General features: G+C 38.1%; 1 protein-coding gene across 2 annotated transcripts in view; it reads left to right on the top strand.

Moving 5' to 3' along the window:
• The window catches only part of DNAAF11 (dynein axonemal assembly factor 11), a 34,581-nt gene extending 27,903 nt beyond the window's left edge, over positions 1-6,678 (top strand). The window contains exon 11 of one of the 2 annotated variants that reach the window (XM_033081080.1): positions 5,773-6,678. In XM_033081080.1, the coding sequence (XP_032936971.1) occupies positions 5,773-5,959 (187 nt within the window). In that variant the 3' untranslated portion in view covers positions 5,960-6,678. The remainder of the gene's footprint in view (positions 1-5,772) is intronic. The other variant, XM_033081071.1, reaches the window with a different exon arrangement.
• The last annotated feature ends 11,246 nt before the right edge of the window (positions 6,679-17,924 follow it).

Raw genomic sequence — 17,924 nt, 5'->3', positions numbered from 1 at the left:
CTGAGTGACAAAGCAGCACATGTTCTAGAGAGTACCATGGAATACATTAGGTTGGAAATCTGACTTGCATTCTACTGGAATCAGTTCTTAGTGGCAGTGAATAATGTTTGGCTTTTTACAGTTTTTTGTTTTGTTTCAGTTTTGTTTGGTTTGTTTTTTTAATATGAATTCTTAAGGAGAAAAGAAAAAAAATATGCTGCTGGAATGTCCACCTCTGTCTGCTGGTGAACTCATAAATGCCTTTGAACAGGTTATCCATTTTCAACCAAATGTCACTGATTGTGAGACACATAAAATATAAAAAATTACCTATTATTTTGGACTTGAGACTGAGAAAGCTGGAATGTTTTTAATCACTGTACTGGATTTAAATTCCAATATTTTTCTAGCAAACACATTATGGTAAGACTCATTAATGGAACTTCTTTTATGGTTTACAGTTTCAATGATAAACAAACATTACTTTTCTTGGAGAAGTATTTGGTTTTAGTTGAGCTTTTCTCTGCTTATTAGCAAATAAAAAATAGAAGACTGATTATTTAAAAAATTCTCTATGGCTATCTCACTTGAGATGTAAGTGTTGCTGAAGATAAAACATACTGCAAAGATCTGTTTTACTGGATGACCCTCATTTAGCTTGGTTCATTTTGGTGGAGAAGAGGCAAGAACAAATTTGTGGGAAAAATTGTAGCTGTGAGAGTAAGAATCTTTCTTTGGGAGTGAGAAGTTCTAATTTGAATTCTTGAAGCAATCCTTGTGGTGTCAGAATATTGCCTTTTCACAGACTGAACGTCTGAAAATCTCTCCTAGTCTTAGATTTCTATAGCTTAAACACAGGGATGTGATGAGTTGGAAGGGAGAGAACTCTGTTTTGAAGAGAAATACAGTAGACCAAAATGAGTCATTTCCTCAGGACTGGGAAGGGAAGGTGAGATGAGGTCAGAAACTGAATGGCATTGCAGACAAACTGATCTGAAAGAACTGCAAGAGGATTTATGTGATCTTTCAGAATCCAGTTCCTCAGTGTCTTAACCAAGCAAAAACATTTCAATGTGAAGAAAGCCAAGTGCATCTGAAGAATAAATTTGTGCAAAGATCACAAATGACAAGTCAGTTATCAGTTCTATTGAAATATAATGCCTTTCATAAATACTTGAGATTAGATCACAAATCTTGAGAACTGAATAGTTTGCAGAATTAATGTTTTCTGGCAATAAAATTTGCCAGTTGTCATGAAGACACTGAGAACTTTTAGAATGCAAGTAATATTGTATGGGAAAGGAGGAATCATAGGAACTGTAATTCAATTGGCTTCTTAACCAGAAAATGCAGTCAGATACAACTAAGCAACATGCTAAAAATGTTTTTTACTCAAATTAATCTCGAAGTATGGACTAATTTGCATTCTTATAGAGACCTGGGGCTAATCAAAGTAAAGGGTGTACATCTCCATCATTTGACTAATGAGGAGAACAAAAGGTGGGGTGCCTCAGAAGTTATTTGAAAATCAATTTGCACACTGGCATCTGATAATTCTTAACAGTAATAAAGGTGAGAAGGCTTCAAAACGTGCTCTTCTGGAGAAACCATTCTCAAGAAAACACTTCTGTTGGTTCCTGATCACTGCAGTCTAAAGTTCTTTTCCATTGTGCATGTGGGACAAGGACAAAAGTCTGAGGGCAGAGATGGACTTTAAAGTTGCTTTCTAACATTCCATAACTGTGAAAAAACTTCATTAGAATAAAGTGTGTTTTCATTATATGTTTCCCAAGTGTTTAAGGGCTTCAAGTTTTGTTGAAAAATTTAACAGTGAAAAGAGAGAAAATAAGATGATATTATAACCACATATAGAAATTCTGAGTCAATTTGCATAGTGCAGGTATTTGAGCATGTTTCTTGCTTGCAGACAGGGTCAGTTTAAAATTTAGTGTCTTGAAGTGATTATTCAAAAGAAGGAAAGGGATGGAACAGTGAAGTTGAAAATGTCACAGTGGCTATGGTTTTCTAACTTTAGAAGAATGGACACTAGTAATATATACATTCTCAGTCTGAATCCTATTCGTGAAATATATTTATCTTTTAGAACAGAATGGCCTAGGTATCATCAGCCTTTTATTTATTAGAACATTTACCACTGGGTTATTATTTATTCTTCATTGTTGTTTTGTCCCTGAGAAATGCATTTGCTTCTACCAGGATTCATGTCTTCCCACTGATTCTGAAGACTCCAGTTACAGCTTCATTTCAGATTACACACATATACAGAGATTTAAAAGGTCTCTTACACAATGAAAATGAATTAATTTTTACAGGTACTTAAAAAAAACCCATAATTTTTTGCTTAGATTACCTAGTAGATTTTTTCTAAGCTTATATTTTCTAAAATTGAGACCAGAGGATGACAAGTATCCCATATTCACCATCAATTTTTAACGTACCTAAATAAAGATTTGTCTTTCGCTAAGCTCTCAAATAAGATGTCATTCCATATACTGGACTCACTCTATTTTCTTATTCAAGAAAAGGATTTATTAATACTTTACCTAGGGTGATAATGATTTTTTGTCCTGTTTCATTCACAATGTTAAAATATTTGAAAAAGTACCTCTTCAAAGTGGTTGGTTGTGACTCTTAAATATCTTTAGATACCCTGATACCAGAAAGGAAACTTTCAATCACATGCCAATAACCATATATTCTGGATCAAAGATATGAGAAATCTCTAGCAATCTAAATTTCATTGAAATTCAGAGGTTGACACAGGGAAATGTAACTTTCAAATCAAATTTAACTATCAAGTATGGGGATTTAAGACTGTGTAAATAAAAGTGTAAATTATCTAGAAATACCAAATTATGAGATATGCCTTGTGTCACACACCAGATTGTTCAGCAGGCTGCTGCAGTTACGCAAAACTTTCTTTATTGTGGAGTCTTCTAATTTTATTCTTTAAAAGCCTAGCCAAACTCTGTGGAGGTAGAAATAGCTTTTCAGAGGGAAAAATGTCAGGAAGAAATAAAGGATTTCATTTATTTTGTGTAGTGCTCTAGTGTTTGATCTGATTTTTTAGGTAGAGAACACTCAGCAGCAGAAAGTGCCAAAAAACTTTGAACTTCAACTGTTTTTTAGACCTGAACTTGAAATAGTTTGCAAACACTGTGATTTTCACATATATTCTCTAGCTGATCCTTCAAGGAATAGATTTCCATAACACCTGTTCTACCATTGCTCATATATGAGCTTCAGCAACAAGATGACTTCTGTTCTGCTAGGTGGAATTACATGGAAAAAACCCTTGATCTTTCTTTAAAAAAATTTCAGGTGGTTACCATTAACCTCTTCAATACCCAGCCTTTTTTGCACAGATTGTGTTATGAAAGCAGTAGATCAGTGTTTCACTGATTTCAGCCTAACAAGAGTCTTGCTGTCAGGCAGTTGTTGTATCATGGTAGCTGGGATACCATTGTGAGGCTTTACTAAACAAGTGTAGAATGTTTGATCCTGTTCGTGTAAGTATATGAAAACCCACTTCCTTTCTGGAAAAACTCACTGTGCTTGAGTCTCAGGCTTACCTGTTGCCTGTTGCTAACATCCTCTGAGATGACACGTGTTGTTGCAATTTTGAGAATGGTGGTGCAATAACCTTTTCATAGCCTGTTGTGGTGGATTGTTACTATTGACACTCACTGTTAACTCATTTCTGGAGTACTGAAGTTTATTCTGCTATTAAGCAATAAGATGTTCAAACTCCATTGTTGTGTTTCCATGAATGATAATTGGTACAATTTTAGAGCTGTTCAACAAATGTGAGATACCACTGCTAATTGAAATACTTCAAATTAAGGAAATTCTTTTATATTGTGTGATGGAGGCACAAGCTGAGCTTAATTTTTTCTCATGTCCTTTTTTAGTTTTTTCTGAGGTAGGTTTTTTCAGATTAATGCTAAATGATTAGTTTAATGGTTTGCTCTCTTTGTGATCTCACCAACAGCTACTGATAAAGCAATTCCAGGTCACAGCACATTTTGTAAATTACACAGGAAGCAAAAATGCCCTTTACTTTTAGGGGATGAACATTTTTCAGAATGTTGCCACAAATTGAACGTTGTTTTGTTTCATTAAATAGTGCAGTGCAATATGAGAAAAAAATCTAGCTTTATAGACTGAAGAATGTTCAGGGTAAAGAAATAAGACTTTTCTTGTATTTATTTTCATTACCCATAAAATTCTACTCTGAGTAATTTTTGCTTATGCCACTATTTGGAAAAGATTTATGTAGATTATTAAAGCAGGCAGCTTCTCTGGCTGTTTGCTATTTTCTGCTCAGAAAAAAAAATGATCAAATTATTCTTGTAGTACAAGAAAAATCTAGTAGCATTGAGCTGAAAGAGGTGGTTAGGCTGGTGACTGCCAGTTGTGAAACTCCTGCTTTCCTCTGCATAGCACAGAGCAGAGGAGGAGCCCTGCCATGAGCCCCTCTGCATCACTTCAGTGGGACAGAGACCCTGCAGGTGATGCCTGCTCAGAGCCCCCAGAGTTGATGGAGAAGCATTGGCAGAATCTGGAAGTGCCTTGCAAAACACTCTCTGTTCTAATAACTAAAGATGGTGTTTTCAGTTTAAAACTTTTGATTGTACTTTGTATACAAATTTTAATTTCCTGTGTTGCTATCTGTAAAATGCATTCTGTCACGCAGTGACTTTGCCTCCCCCTGTTTGTTCTATTTCTAAGGAGCCTTTCTGATCTCCTGGGTAAACACAGTTCTCTCACATCTCGAGGGCTGAGGCACTGTCTTTTCTGATGCTGAGCTGGGAACTGTGACTCAGTATAAAATGGAGTATGAAGATGTACAAATCGTACAATTCGAAGAAATTAAACAGAATTTTACAATTAAATTTCTGTTTTGCCATTTTTTCATGTCAACAGTTACAAATTGCATGAAAGCAGGTTAGATTTTTTCCATTTAATCATTGAGCTCCTCTATTAGAAAAGAACAATGAGATTAAATGTTTCAAGACAGAGAGTATGTTTCAAATCTTTGATCATCATGTGACATGGGTAAGTTGCCTGAATGAGTGGCCAGTACACATTTCTAAGTGTTAATCTGAAAGAGTATCCGTGATAGCAATACAATCTGAAATACAATCTAAAAATCTGACTTTTCTTGTGTATTTTTTTCATAATAAAAACATGGTGCAGATTCATGTTGACAAAATATAAAAATTAGCTGATCAAGGCAGACAGGTTCCTACAATTGTATTTTCTCTATAAGTGAAATATTTCTGTTTTCCCAAGATGGACCTCTCACCTAGAAATTAATAGACAGTCAGTGGGAAGGGACTGTGTATAAAGAAACAACAACAACAACAATAAATTTAAAAAACTGGATTTTAAAAAATTACCTTACCTCAAAAGCCAACCATTTGTACTGTGATACCAGTAGTCACTATGTTCTGATATAAAGGGAACTACAGCTGTCTAAAATTAACTTTTAAATTCCAGAAATTAAGGATTCTTTTGTACAAAATCTTAGAGATTTGTATTACTTTCATGTGTTTACACTTAGAGTTTTTATTTAGCAATCAATTCTCAAGTTACAAGAACTCTTAACCCTGGTTTAATTGGACTCAGTAACAAACCTCATACCAAAGTCAATGTGTTTATAAGCAGGCACCCAAAATAGAACCATAGAATCACATAGTAAATTCAAACAGTTCTGTTATATTTGACAGTAAAATTAAGTTTTTTCTATTTATTTCCTTCTTGTATCAGGAGTGGACAAGTTGAGAAGTTAGAAGTGGATCCTAGTAAATATTCATTCCCTGATGTGACAAAGATAATCCAAGAAAAGGAACAAACTGGACAGGGACCTATAAAGCTCCAGCCACAGCAGGTTGCAGAGGTTAAGAAGAGCTGTGTTGGTTTTGAAGATAATGAAGATGTTCCTCCTTTAATTTGAAACATTCTGAAATATTCCTCCTTGAAGTAGCATGAATGCTTGTGTTAATTCATGACTCTAGGTGTAAATAAAACAAAATAGAGCTGAAGTTGGCAATATCATTCCATTTTATATCAGTAACTATTTATCCTGGTGTTTTTGGCTGCATTTTCTGTTAGTATATTGCTATATAAATTCCTTTTTCTAGATTGTTTACTTAATAACTCTGAAATTAGAACAGGGACCTTATATCAGAGATTGTAATTTCTTCAAATTACTGTCTGGGTTGAGAGATGACACATTACTGTAGAAAAAGAGAAAAGGAAGGAAGAAAGCACTTGTAACAAGATTTATGATTTTTCTCATTAAACTAAGGATAGGAAAAATCTCTGTGTATTCCTTCTGTGTTTTTATTTTCATGATGGACAACAGTAGAAGAAAAGGGCATGGTTGGAGTGAGAGATACTGCTGTAATCTACCAGTCATCACTGAATGTCCAGCATAATGCACAGCTCCTGGATTCTGGAACTTGCTTAACAATGCCACTCCTTGAAGATTCTGGAAAAAAATAAAGAGAAACTTCAAGAAAAACATATGTTGAGTGACCTACATTACCTTCCTTATGCATTTGTAATTGTTTATAATGGAAGATTTCATTTGGAAGAGAAAATGTTTCTGATTCAAATCAGCTTTTGCTTTTAGTCAAGAGCAAGCAAAGACAGGAAGAATCAAACAATATTTTCTGGTTAAAACTTGTTTTCATCCTTTTTATAGAAGATTAATAAGTTGCAGCTGAAGTTCAGATAGTGCCCACAGTATCCTCAGCACACAGTCACGTTCATAACACAGCCTTTGAAAATTCTGTATCCCTAATTGTGAAAAATATCGTGCAAAAACCTCAGCAGTTTGAATGAAAATATTCCCATTGAATTCTGGGAATTTTTAGCCACTCTAAAGTGCTTTATGGTTCTTCACAGATGTTTAATGTAAGATAAAGATAAATAGTCTATCTTGAAGTGCACTGAAGAGAAGCAGAAAGTATCCATCAACTTAGGCTGATGGCTTGAACCGATGCATTTTTTTCGGTTGCAATTTGAAATGGATATGGGATAAAAAATGAAGTTTCATACTAATGCTGGATATACTGAAATCTGAAAAGAAAATTTCTGTATCTCAAAGACATAAGCCAAAGTTGAATTTGGGCATCATCTGATGGACTGTCATATCATCTTGGACTTTTCCTTTGCACTGACTCAATTTTTCCAACTCCAGAATAAATTCTTCAATGATACAAGCCTCTGAGCCCTGGAATATATTTAATCAGCTCTGCTCTGGTTAATGGAGCATAAAAACATCAACTGCTTTTGCAATATGTCCCAATTCATTAGAAATGCCTAACCTTGCCAGCTAACTATGGAAAAGACACATTAAATTTTATCTCTTGATCTCCCTGAGTAGTAATATGCCCGTAGGGTGAGCATGGATCATTTTCCGGATTGCACATCAAGTTTTTGATGTGTATTCTGTATTTGAGATTGCACAGGGTGTCCCTGCCCCGAGGGTGGCAGTGGGGCTGCAGGATCTTGGGGACAAACAGGTTCCAGCAAGGGCCAAAGGTGACAGCAGTGCAGGAGGAGGAGCTGAGGAGGGGAGGGCAGTGGGGCTGCAGGCCCACAGAAGGGGTCCCCCCCAGCAGCCCCAGAGAGAGCCCCTTGGAACAGAGACCCCCTTGGAACAGAGACCCCCTTGCAGCCCAGGGAGAGCCTGGGAGTCCTAAAAGTTGGTGCTGCTTCATGAAATTGTGCAGCCCTGGTAGGAAAGCAGGCAACAGATAATGCCATTTTTAGCAGTCAGATGGACAATTTATGTTTTTATTCCTTTCAAACCTACTTCCTTTTGTTTCTGAAGTATGAATTTTGCTGACCTTGGAATAAGTGAAGAGGAAGGACTCCACCACTTTTTTGAAGGAAAAAATCAGTGAATTTTGGCAACAGATCCAAATTCTTTTTTTCATTTTCTATAATTTCATTGGTTGCTGTGAGGATTTCCTGATGTTTCTAGGAGGTAAACCTTTTGCAGGCTTTGCTCTTTTTCTTCACTGCTTATTTCTGAAAATCTTGTAGGGACAACCAACCTTTCCAACCTTCAGACAATATGGATGAACCTGTCAAGATTTTCAGACAATTGTGGAAAACAGAGGCATCCATGCAGCCTGATCGAGTATGCTTATTTTATTTTGTCATAAACAGAGAGCTATAAAAATTTATCTCTAATGTCAAACCAAAGGATAATGTGATTGTGTCTTTCCCCATTCCAGCTCAGTTCTCTTTTTCATCTGGTTTCATTGTGAATAGATTTTGCTCTGTTTTGGGGGAAAAAAATAAAAAAATTATTGAGCTACAATTACACCTCATAGGAAAATTAATAGCAGGTACCAAAACATTCTTGGAACTACTGAAGAAAGAGTTGTTTCATATGGTAACATAATCTTAACAGGGATCCAGCCTGAAAATGGGGTGTATTCTGAGAATCAGCTTCAATAAACCTCTCAATTGTGTACTGGCCATGGAGCACACAAGCAGAGGTTGATCACAGGCAGATGAAGTGCACGAGCACAAGTTGACACCACAAGAGATAAACACACCTTACAAAATTACTGATTACTGTAATGCAATTTTGAGTAAAGGACAAAAGAGGACAAAGGACATGCAGCCAACAAAGATAAAATATCCCATGCATAGGGGAAATTAAAAGATAACAAAAGGAATGAAATATCATCAGAGCCCCCACCAGAGAAAGGAAGACTGAGGAAGGAAACTCCAGCATTTTCTCCCACAGTTGAGGACATGGCAACTCATCAAAGCCATTGTGCATCTGGAACACTATTCTCCTACTTAGAGGAGACAAAAAAGTGCTGCTTTTTTGGTTTGCCACTTGCCTCATTCTGCCACTGCAGACTCAGCAGTTGTACATACAGCATTATCTCTTACTGTGTAATTTGGTTAAGTAGATTAAAATTTCAGAAAGCACTGTGTGTGTGTTGTGATATTTCACCTCTAACGAGATGACTGGATGAATTTTAGCAGTATGCAGTTGATGGATTTACTCATCATCCAGTAGACAGGAGATGGATGGGGTTAATGACAAATTCTAGCAGTACTGAGAGGAAAGGTGTAGCAGTTCAGAAATGGCCTTGGATTTGCCACAAAATCTTCCTTTTGTTCTAAAGTTGGGATGGGATATAAGTTTTGGATTTGCCGTCAGAATGAGAGTTTTGTTGATGTACAAAACAGAAAGTGTCCTGTTCCCTCCAGCACAGAATTAATTCATCTTGGTCAAAAAAAGCAAAAGGGAATCTGTTACACTATGACTGGGTAAGGCTATTCTGCACTTCCAATTTCAATTGTAGTGCAGAACAATGTGCAATAAAATAGCAAACTTGGCTCAAAACTACCAAAAGGTCTTTCAGTCTTAGATAGATTTCTGAATATACTCAGTAAGAGTATATTAGATATATATACAGTACTTGACATGCAAAATATGCTTTCACACTGCACGTTTCAAATGGTAATTCCCATAAGGGGGAACTGATGAGTAGCAAATACATTTCTTACTGGTTATTGAATATAAAAGAAAGCCATAGGGGGCTTGAGCATCAGTCTTTTCCTGAACAGTGGAAGCTAAAGTCCAGATGTTTGTGATCAGTGCTGGACTGGGTAACTTCACCCCAACTAAATCACAGCATGACAGAATGTTCAAGGTTGGAAGGGACCTGTGGTGGTCATCTGGTCCAACTTCCCTGTTTAAACTGAAGCCAGTTGTGCAGGACCACATACAAATGGTTTTAGAATATCTCCAGGGATGAAGAATTCACAACCTCCCTGTGTGACCTGTGCAGGCACCTGGTCACCCTCACAGTAAAAAAAATGTTTCCTGATGTTCAGAGGAACCTCCTGTGTTCAGCCTGTGCCCACTGTTCCTGGCCATGTCACTGGGCACCACCTATTCACAGTTTAATTCCAAATTATTTGTGAATAAATGCATTTCTTCTGTTACAGAGTCATCTGTAGCCTGCTGAAGCTTATTGTTCTCATCTGCAGCACCTGAGCAATACTGACAGAAAAAGTTTTCTCCTTTCACCTCTGATACACCCAGGCAGAGTGAAAGCTCAATGAAGCTGAAATCTAAGGAAACAGCATATTAATTAAAAGGAACAAAAGATATGACATAATTTAGAAAACACAGCTTACTCAGAGTGACAGTTCATGTTTTACTTTTGAAAAAGCAGAAATGATAAAAGGTATTATTAGTGGCAGAAGTGCTGCTCTTGGTTGCATGGTTGTGTGCTGGAACTATAATAATCAGGTGAGATCTCTCTGAGGCAGTTTTTGTACAAATTGCTCTGCATCAAACATATCACCATCAAGACACGGTGAGAGCCACAGAGTACATCAGTTCTGTACATCAGAGACTGTTTACTGTGTTGGTTTCAGAATCATCATGGATTACCTGAGCTAATTATAAAACATCAACATTAGAAGGAGCAGGGAAGCAAGGAAATCATGTTAGACAGACTGGGCATAGTTTTTTCTGCCTTACAAACCCTTCTTCCTACAGACAACAGCAATCACTCCCTTACATAGAGCACAGAAATGTGAGCCACAGATCCATTTAAAGAAACTCTGCAGTTCCTTGTAGACAAGCCCTGGTGGTGGAATTGGCCAGGGATCCAGAGTCAAAAGCACATTGCCTTAGGGAGATGGGCTAGTACAGAACCAGCCCTCTGCTTTGTCTAGGTGTTAGCACAATAGTTTATCCTTGGATGAGTTCAGATCTGCACAAAGTGTTGATTTTCCCACACAGGGCCCTATATGGAGGTCTCTCAACTTATAAGGCACTTTTCTGATATTTGACAACAGCTTTTCTAGCATTATGCATAGGAAAGCCATAATAACTTCTGTTACTGGAAATACAACTCTCAGTTGAATGTCTGGACAAAAAAAGCTCTCAGAAGTTATAGCATGCATCATATGAACAGAAGCACTTAAAAACTCCACAGCTCTAAACAATTAGCATCTTTCTCCTCAGAAACTTTATAGGAAATATGTGTATAGAAGAGTTGACTGGTGAACATTTGGCTAGAAAGATGTGACCTGTGGTTATGTTTTGACCCTTGTTTTTGTGCTCTCACTTCTAACCATCTGCAAGTCTACCAGCAGCATAATTATGCCTGTTTGACAGTGTACATAAATTAGTGTTGGCTTCTCTGGTTTTGCAACAAGGCAGGCAGCCATCTGACTTTTTAATTAAGGATTTCACTGAGATTGATAACAAAGTTCCAGTATGCTTCCATATTTAAATGGAAGTGCATCATCAGTATAAAATTTTCAAAGAGAAAACATCCATGGAGATTTATCAGTCACCTATGAAGTATAGCTGAAGTGAAAATTACATCAGCTACGGAAGGAAAAAAAATCTGCCTGCTTTTCCTGCACCGAACTCCATTCTGCAATGGAAATCCTCTAAGCAAATCAAGTCCATTTTTTTTCACTCATTTTTTAAAATTTCAATGAACCTAAGACTCTGTACTGTATTTCTGAATATTTAAAGATGCTGATATCCTGCACCATTTGCAGAACTTCCTTATGTGCACTTATGCTCAGTATCTAGTTACAGCTTCAGCTATTTAAATGCTTAAAAGTGTCACCCTTCCTTATGTCTGTAGTAAAAGCTATATTCATCTCACTAAAATTATTTTTCACTATGCTAAATAAAAATGTGTGCCTTTTTAAATTTATGCTTATAGTTTAGCTCAATCTGGGAATTCACGTATGAGACTAAGTCACTGTCAAACATTCTTAAAACTTTTCCAAGTGTGCCTCCAGTATAAGTCTAGAGTATCTTAGATAAATCAATTAAACATTTTTTCAGTTTCTATCCTACAAAACTTGAGCTTCAGTCTGAACGTTCTCAAAGTGGTAGTGAAGCATCAAAGGCTCCTTTGACATTTTAATATGTGCCTATAGATGTGAAGATGTTAGATTACCTGGTGCTAATGTGCTGGGGGGGTTCTGTGGGGCTGAAGGTAATTTCTCACCCCTTATCAGCTGTGCTGAGATACATAATTACATGTCTGTGATCTGTAAAGCAAATTCTTCCTCTTTATCAGTGTTTGACAGTGGATGCTTAACAACCTGGTTAATCAAAAACAGATTATACTGCTAGAATTAATGAGGCAATGAAAGGGTTTAATGACTGAGGAAAGCTTTTTAATGCCTGTTTCAAAGGGATTACTCAGTCTAATATTTGCTCATAAGTAGTAGAGAAATGTGTGGCACAAAAGTCACAGTTATCCAGACAAATGAATTTCTCTGGGTCAGCTCAAACCTGCTATCTCATCATTGAAAACCTCAAATCTAGTTCACCTTCTTTTGATAGACAAAGAAGCTCTTTTTTCTTTTCCCTTGTATTAATTCAGGATTCAGTGTAGAACATTCAAAGATAGCTGGCAAAAATGACCATTTAAATCAGCTCAGAACTCAAAAAGGAGAGACTTTATTACTGGATATATCTGAATCACTGGATTAAAGAAAATTACCACATGTGGTTAGAGACAGAGAGGTCTGACTATTAAATGAGCTGTGAAATTAGTTTTAGCAACTGATAGCTCTTGAAATATCATATCTTGAATTTATCACTGGGATCTTGAATCAGGAAGAAAAATGCATAGGTCAGACAGACTGAGGTTCCAGGTTCCCTTTGGCTGTGAAGACATTACATAGTAATCTTTGGCATGGATCTTTACTCAGATTGGGAAAGAAGATCCAAGTTATTGTTCAGTGTGTCCGAGGAAGGAACACTGTGAGCACAAGTATGAGTGTTCTCCCCATTTCTTGTCCTGCACAATCTTCTCTCTACTTTTGTACCTCCTGGCCCATTCTGGGTGTTTCTAAGAACTTGTTACCTGACATTGCAAAGAAGGGAACAACAAATGGAGACAAGCAGGAAACCTACTTCAAAAGTACCATCCAGTCTTGAGCTAAACCAGACCCCACCAGTCCATCTCCAGGCCAGTGTTCCACGAGAACGTGGTGCTGGTTTGTATCCTTTAGGATGATTTTAGAGTTCTTGGTTAGAGTTCTTAGGACCTCTCATAATTTCCTTTTGCTAAATGAATTTGAGTACACAGCTTGATGTACAAACTAACTCTTAAATTCTGCATCTAGCATGGTTTATTGTCAGGATGAGTCACTTCAGGAAAATGCCTTTCCAATAAGAAATTCCCAGCACTCAGATCCAGAGGTGCCTTACTTCAGGACCTCATATATCACACCCACAGTTTCCCAGGAAGGTCTGAGCTCTACTATTTTATCTAGTCTCTACTCACTTCCTGAGGAGCCCTGAAACTTTCTCTACTTCAGCTTAATTGATGCTGAAATTATTGGTGAACTATGAATCAAAACTGGAAAAAGATATGCTCATCTTATGAGTGATGATATGAAGAATTTTGGATAAAGTGATGTACCTCAGTCACTCCAGCAGTGGCAGAGATGAGGATATAATTCAGAAGCCTATCACTTGAGGGTGGGAGGCACAAATTCACCAATAAATTTCTTATGTCCCTGCCCACAGGAGTAGGTGTGAGGAAGACCAGATGAAGCCAAGTCAGAAGCCCAATTAGCCCAAGATGTGCCTCAGTTCAAGCAGGACATTTCTAAGCCAGCAAACACAGTGAGAAACAATCTCCCACTACTCTGGAGGGCTGTGGGTGCTAACCCTTGTGGCAGGCACACTATAACCTAGTCCAGCCCCTTCCCCTCATTCTGGGAGAGGCAAAATTCAATTCTGCATACTCTGCTGGGAAGACTTACCCCTGTTCTGTATAAGAAATTTTGAAAAGAGTGATCCTTCCCTGGCACAATCTCAGTCAGTCAGCAGCTGTAGGAAAGTCTGACCTAGGGGGCTGACATGCAATTATCTTTGATGGAACACTCCTCTGGGAATCTGTGTTGCTGTTATTTCACACTAACTATGCTTATAAACCTCCATCCTTTATCCCGTGGCTACAAGCTTCGTGCTTTAATTATGCTTCCTGTAAATATTGGCCTTGGTTTATTTTAAGCCTATCAACATATCCTTGGGGATTCCCAGTTCCTTTGGTTCATCCTGTTGTTTTCCTCAGAACCTTTTCCACTTCTGTTACATCCAGGACAGAGTGGGGCAAAATCTAAGTGTTTGCCCTGTGGTTTTACACAGCACCATGTTATCTCTCACTTTCCTACAGATTTCTAATGGTCTCTTATCTTTTGAGTGCTGCCAAGCACTGTGCCCACATATTTGTAATACTGCCTACAGGGAGCTCCAATTTTATTTCCTGAGTTTCAATAGCTAGACAAGAACCTGCCACTACATACTGACAGATCAAACTGCTTTAGGTAGATTTATTTTCCCCTTTGTATTTAGAGGTATTGAACTATTGTTTCCTTCAGTCACTCAACTCCTTGGGATTTTCAGACATTTTTGTGCTTTTCTCAGGCAGTTTGAGATATGATTCCTGCAAACCATTTTATCACCTCAACATTTATTTTAGCAAATACTATCATCTCACTGTTCATCTCTTTTTCTGGGCTGTTTGAGAAGGTGTTGAGCAGCTCAATTTTGAGCCCAGGTCTCTTTAAGGATTCACAGATAATCCTCCATTGTGAAAACTCTTTATTTTTACTCTGTTTCCTGTCTTTAAGAAATTCTTTAATCCTTGAGCTGACCTTTCTTTTTATGCCATGACAGCTTAGTTCCTCTTCTTAATCTTTCAACCTTGTCAAAAGCTTTCTGAAAAAGTGAATGCCTTATATCAACTAGAACATCCTTTTCCATACCTTCAGTGAAAGTATTTCTGGTTGAGTTGAAATATTGACAGTAAAACTTGCAAATGACAGGCCATTTCAATTGCTTCCATATTTAGTATCCAAGCTGAGATGCCTTTGGAGGGCAGTGATTTTCCACTTTTTCAATAAGTGATCAGACCCTATCTTTAGTAATTTCCTTGGAGAAGTTTAAACTTGAACTCACCAGTTCTTGCTTTAAAACTTGGTTTGGATCTGTGGAAATATATAAACAGAAAGTAGAATGCAGTAGTATTTCTGATTTATGCTGGACAGGGACTGGTCACAAAACACAAAAGCAAGAGTTTCAAGAACACATCTTCAAAAAACACAAAATACTTTCTTATTTCCCATGCAGCATTTAACAAGTCAGATGAGCTAAATGCACAAGATTTATTTCCCACTAAGGCAGATGGGATGAAAAAAGATACCACCATTTGCAGATAAAGCTGAGAGTGTCATCCCTTCTTCTGCACTGGAGGTGAGGAGAAAGCAGAACATGCAGAGATGCCAAAGGCACCAAGTGCAAAAAACCCTTCAAGCACTTTTGTCCATGTCACTTCCTGAGAATAAATTATTGGGACTTCCTCACTTCTATTGCAATCTGGTTGTACAATGCTTTTCAAAAATGTCATGTTCAATTGGAAGGTCACTCCAGCAGAAAAGTTCTCCAATAGTTACAGGTGTACATTTTTACTTTTACCTTTAGGAGTCCATATTCAAATTATTTTAATTTTTTTTTAAGCTACTGAACTCATTTTTCTGGAGTTGGAAAGAGCTGAATGTTCTTGTTTGCTTTAGACTTAAAATTTGCATGTCAATACTCTTTAGTAGATCCACATTTACATCATTTGCATGCCTTTGACTGCATGACAATTAACAAATTAGTATCTGCATGTAATGTATCTTTCTGGGAAATGGTAAGAGGGCAGTGAGAAGTTTCACAATATTCAACATATTCATTGGCATTTCAGGGTGAAGCAATTACAGTGTCTCCACAAAATTTATTGCTGCATTCTGTCAGGGGATTCAGACCTTGGCAGTTTAACCTTGATTATTCTGATAGTGTGATATAGAAATATGGCAGACAATAAAAAATGAAGGAGTTGTTTAGACCTTAGTCAAGAAACTCATTGTGAATTCCATTGTAAAGAATTTTGGGTGAAGCATGACTTGGGAGTTCAAAAATAGCTTTTTAAATGGCAAATACATCAGTGAACCTGAGAACATCAGTCAGTAGAAAGAGTTGTGGTCTGAATAAAGGAGTTGAAAACAGCTGCTAATTCTTGCTCTAAATCCTTGTGAACTTGAGTAGTTCTTGTTGGTCTCCTCCTTTGTTCTGGCATTTCAATACCAGACAGGGAGGGAAATTCAACTGCACTCCATGCATAGATGTCAAATCCTTGGAAACAAGGTCTCATATGAATTTTTGCAGAACCAATGCATATAAATCCACCGCTGTACCCCTAAGGTTTGTATTTCCCACACAAGTGGGATGAGAAGAATGGAATAGCATAGGATAGAGCAGAACAGAAATGAACAGGACAGAACAGAACAGACTGGTTCAGCTGGAAGAAGCCTGCAACAACCATCTAGTCCAACCAGTGAATTCAGAGCTCACAAAAAATTTAAAGCATGTTGTGAAGGGCGTTGTCCAAACACCTCTTAAACGATGACAGGCCTAAGGCACTGATCAGCTCTCTGGGAAGCCTGTTCAAGTCTTTGACCATCCTCTCAGTAAAGTAATGCATCTTCCTGATGTCCTTTTTGAACTTCTTGACACAACTTGAACCCTTCCCTTGCGTCCTGTCACTGGATCCCAGGGAGAAGAGCTTATCACTCCCCCTCACCTTCAGCCCCTCCAAAGCTGTTACAGAGCAATGAGGTTTCCCCTCAGCCTCCTCTTCTCCAAACCAGACAAGCCCAGAGCCCTCAGCCTCTCCTCACAGGATGTGCCTGCAGCCCTTTCACCAGCTTTCTGGATGCCCTCTGCATGCAAAATAAATTTCTATTTCATAAATTTGCTTGAATTGAGGACAGCAGCTCTACTCTGACAGTTTAGATAAACAAAGCCCATCCTGAGGAAGAATATTCAACCCTTCTGGGACCCTGATAGGGCCCTGCCTCTTGGCCCCTGTTTGCAGCCATATCTCAAGAGCTGCAGAATCCAACCCAAGAGATGCCAGCTCCTCCTCCTGTGCCATCTATGACTTGGTGACAAACGTGTTCTCCTCCACCATGCTTGAAACAAGTGACACCCTAAGGACTGGTGCTGCTGGGGGTTTCTGCTGTGTCAGCTCTGTTGCCTTCATCCTCACATTGCCCATCAAGTTAAAATAATTTAACCCTCAATGTGGCCTAGAAAGGAGAGGGCTTTTCACTTTCTTTTCTCCTACTTTTTCCTGCAGTGTCTCTTTCTCCTGCCATGTGTACCCAATCAGTAGTGCTGCTGGAGGTCCTGGTTCTTTCATCACCACCCTGTAGGCTTCCTTCAGGCAGTGCAGAGCTCCACATGCTGCACAGAAAGGCATCTGTGCAGAGCTGACAGCAGTGTGGGGGCTCAGCCTTCAGCCTGGGTCCTGGTGTTGTATTCAGAGTCAAATAGTGGCCTTACTAAAAGTTCTTATTGCCCCTATTTATGTTATTTTACTTTTTGTTTTACCTTGGCATAAACCCTGCAGCTTCCTGAGGACATTGATGCCTGCTTCTTTCTTATTAAGGATTATATTTCTATAATCCTCACAGGGTTGGTGTTGTTACCTGGTCTTGGTGTTCACTCTGTCTGCTTCCTGTTTTGATGTGGGAATATTTGAGTTGTAAGGCAACACAATTTCTCCTGCTGTGGTGATAATAGAGAGATCTGCACTGCTCCTACTATGGTAGTCTGAAAAATGCACATTTTCCACACTCTTCAAACATGCACAGGATGAGGATGCACAGAAAGGATGAAGGTAAATAGGAGGAGGGAACATGTGGAGAGCTGGATGAGCTGGCACCTTCAGCTGGCTTGTGCTGGATTTCATAAGTAGGATGCTGTTTAGATCAAACATCCATGGCTTTCCAGAAGTTTCCCACTGCCATATCCATAGCCTCTCATTCCAGTG

Source organism: Catharus ustulatus, chromosome 1 (genome assembly GCF_009819885.2).
Source record: "Catharus ustulatus isolate bCatUst1 chromosome 1, bCatUst1.pri.v2, whole genome shotgun sequence".
NCBI lineage: Eukaryota > Metazoa > Chordata > Aves > Passeriformes > Turdidae > Catharus > Catharus ustulatus.
The sequence above is the reverse complement of the archived record's forward strand: the minus strand, read 5'-3'. Positions and strand labels throughout refer to the sequence as shown.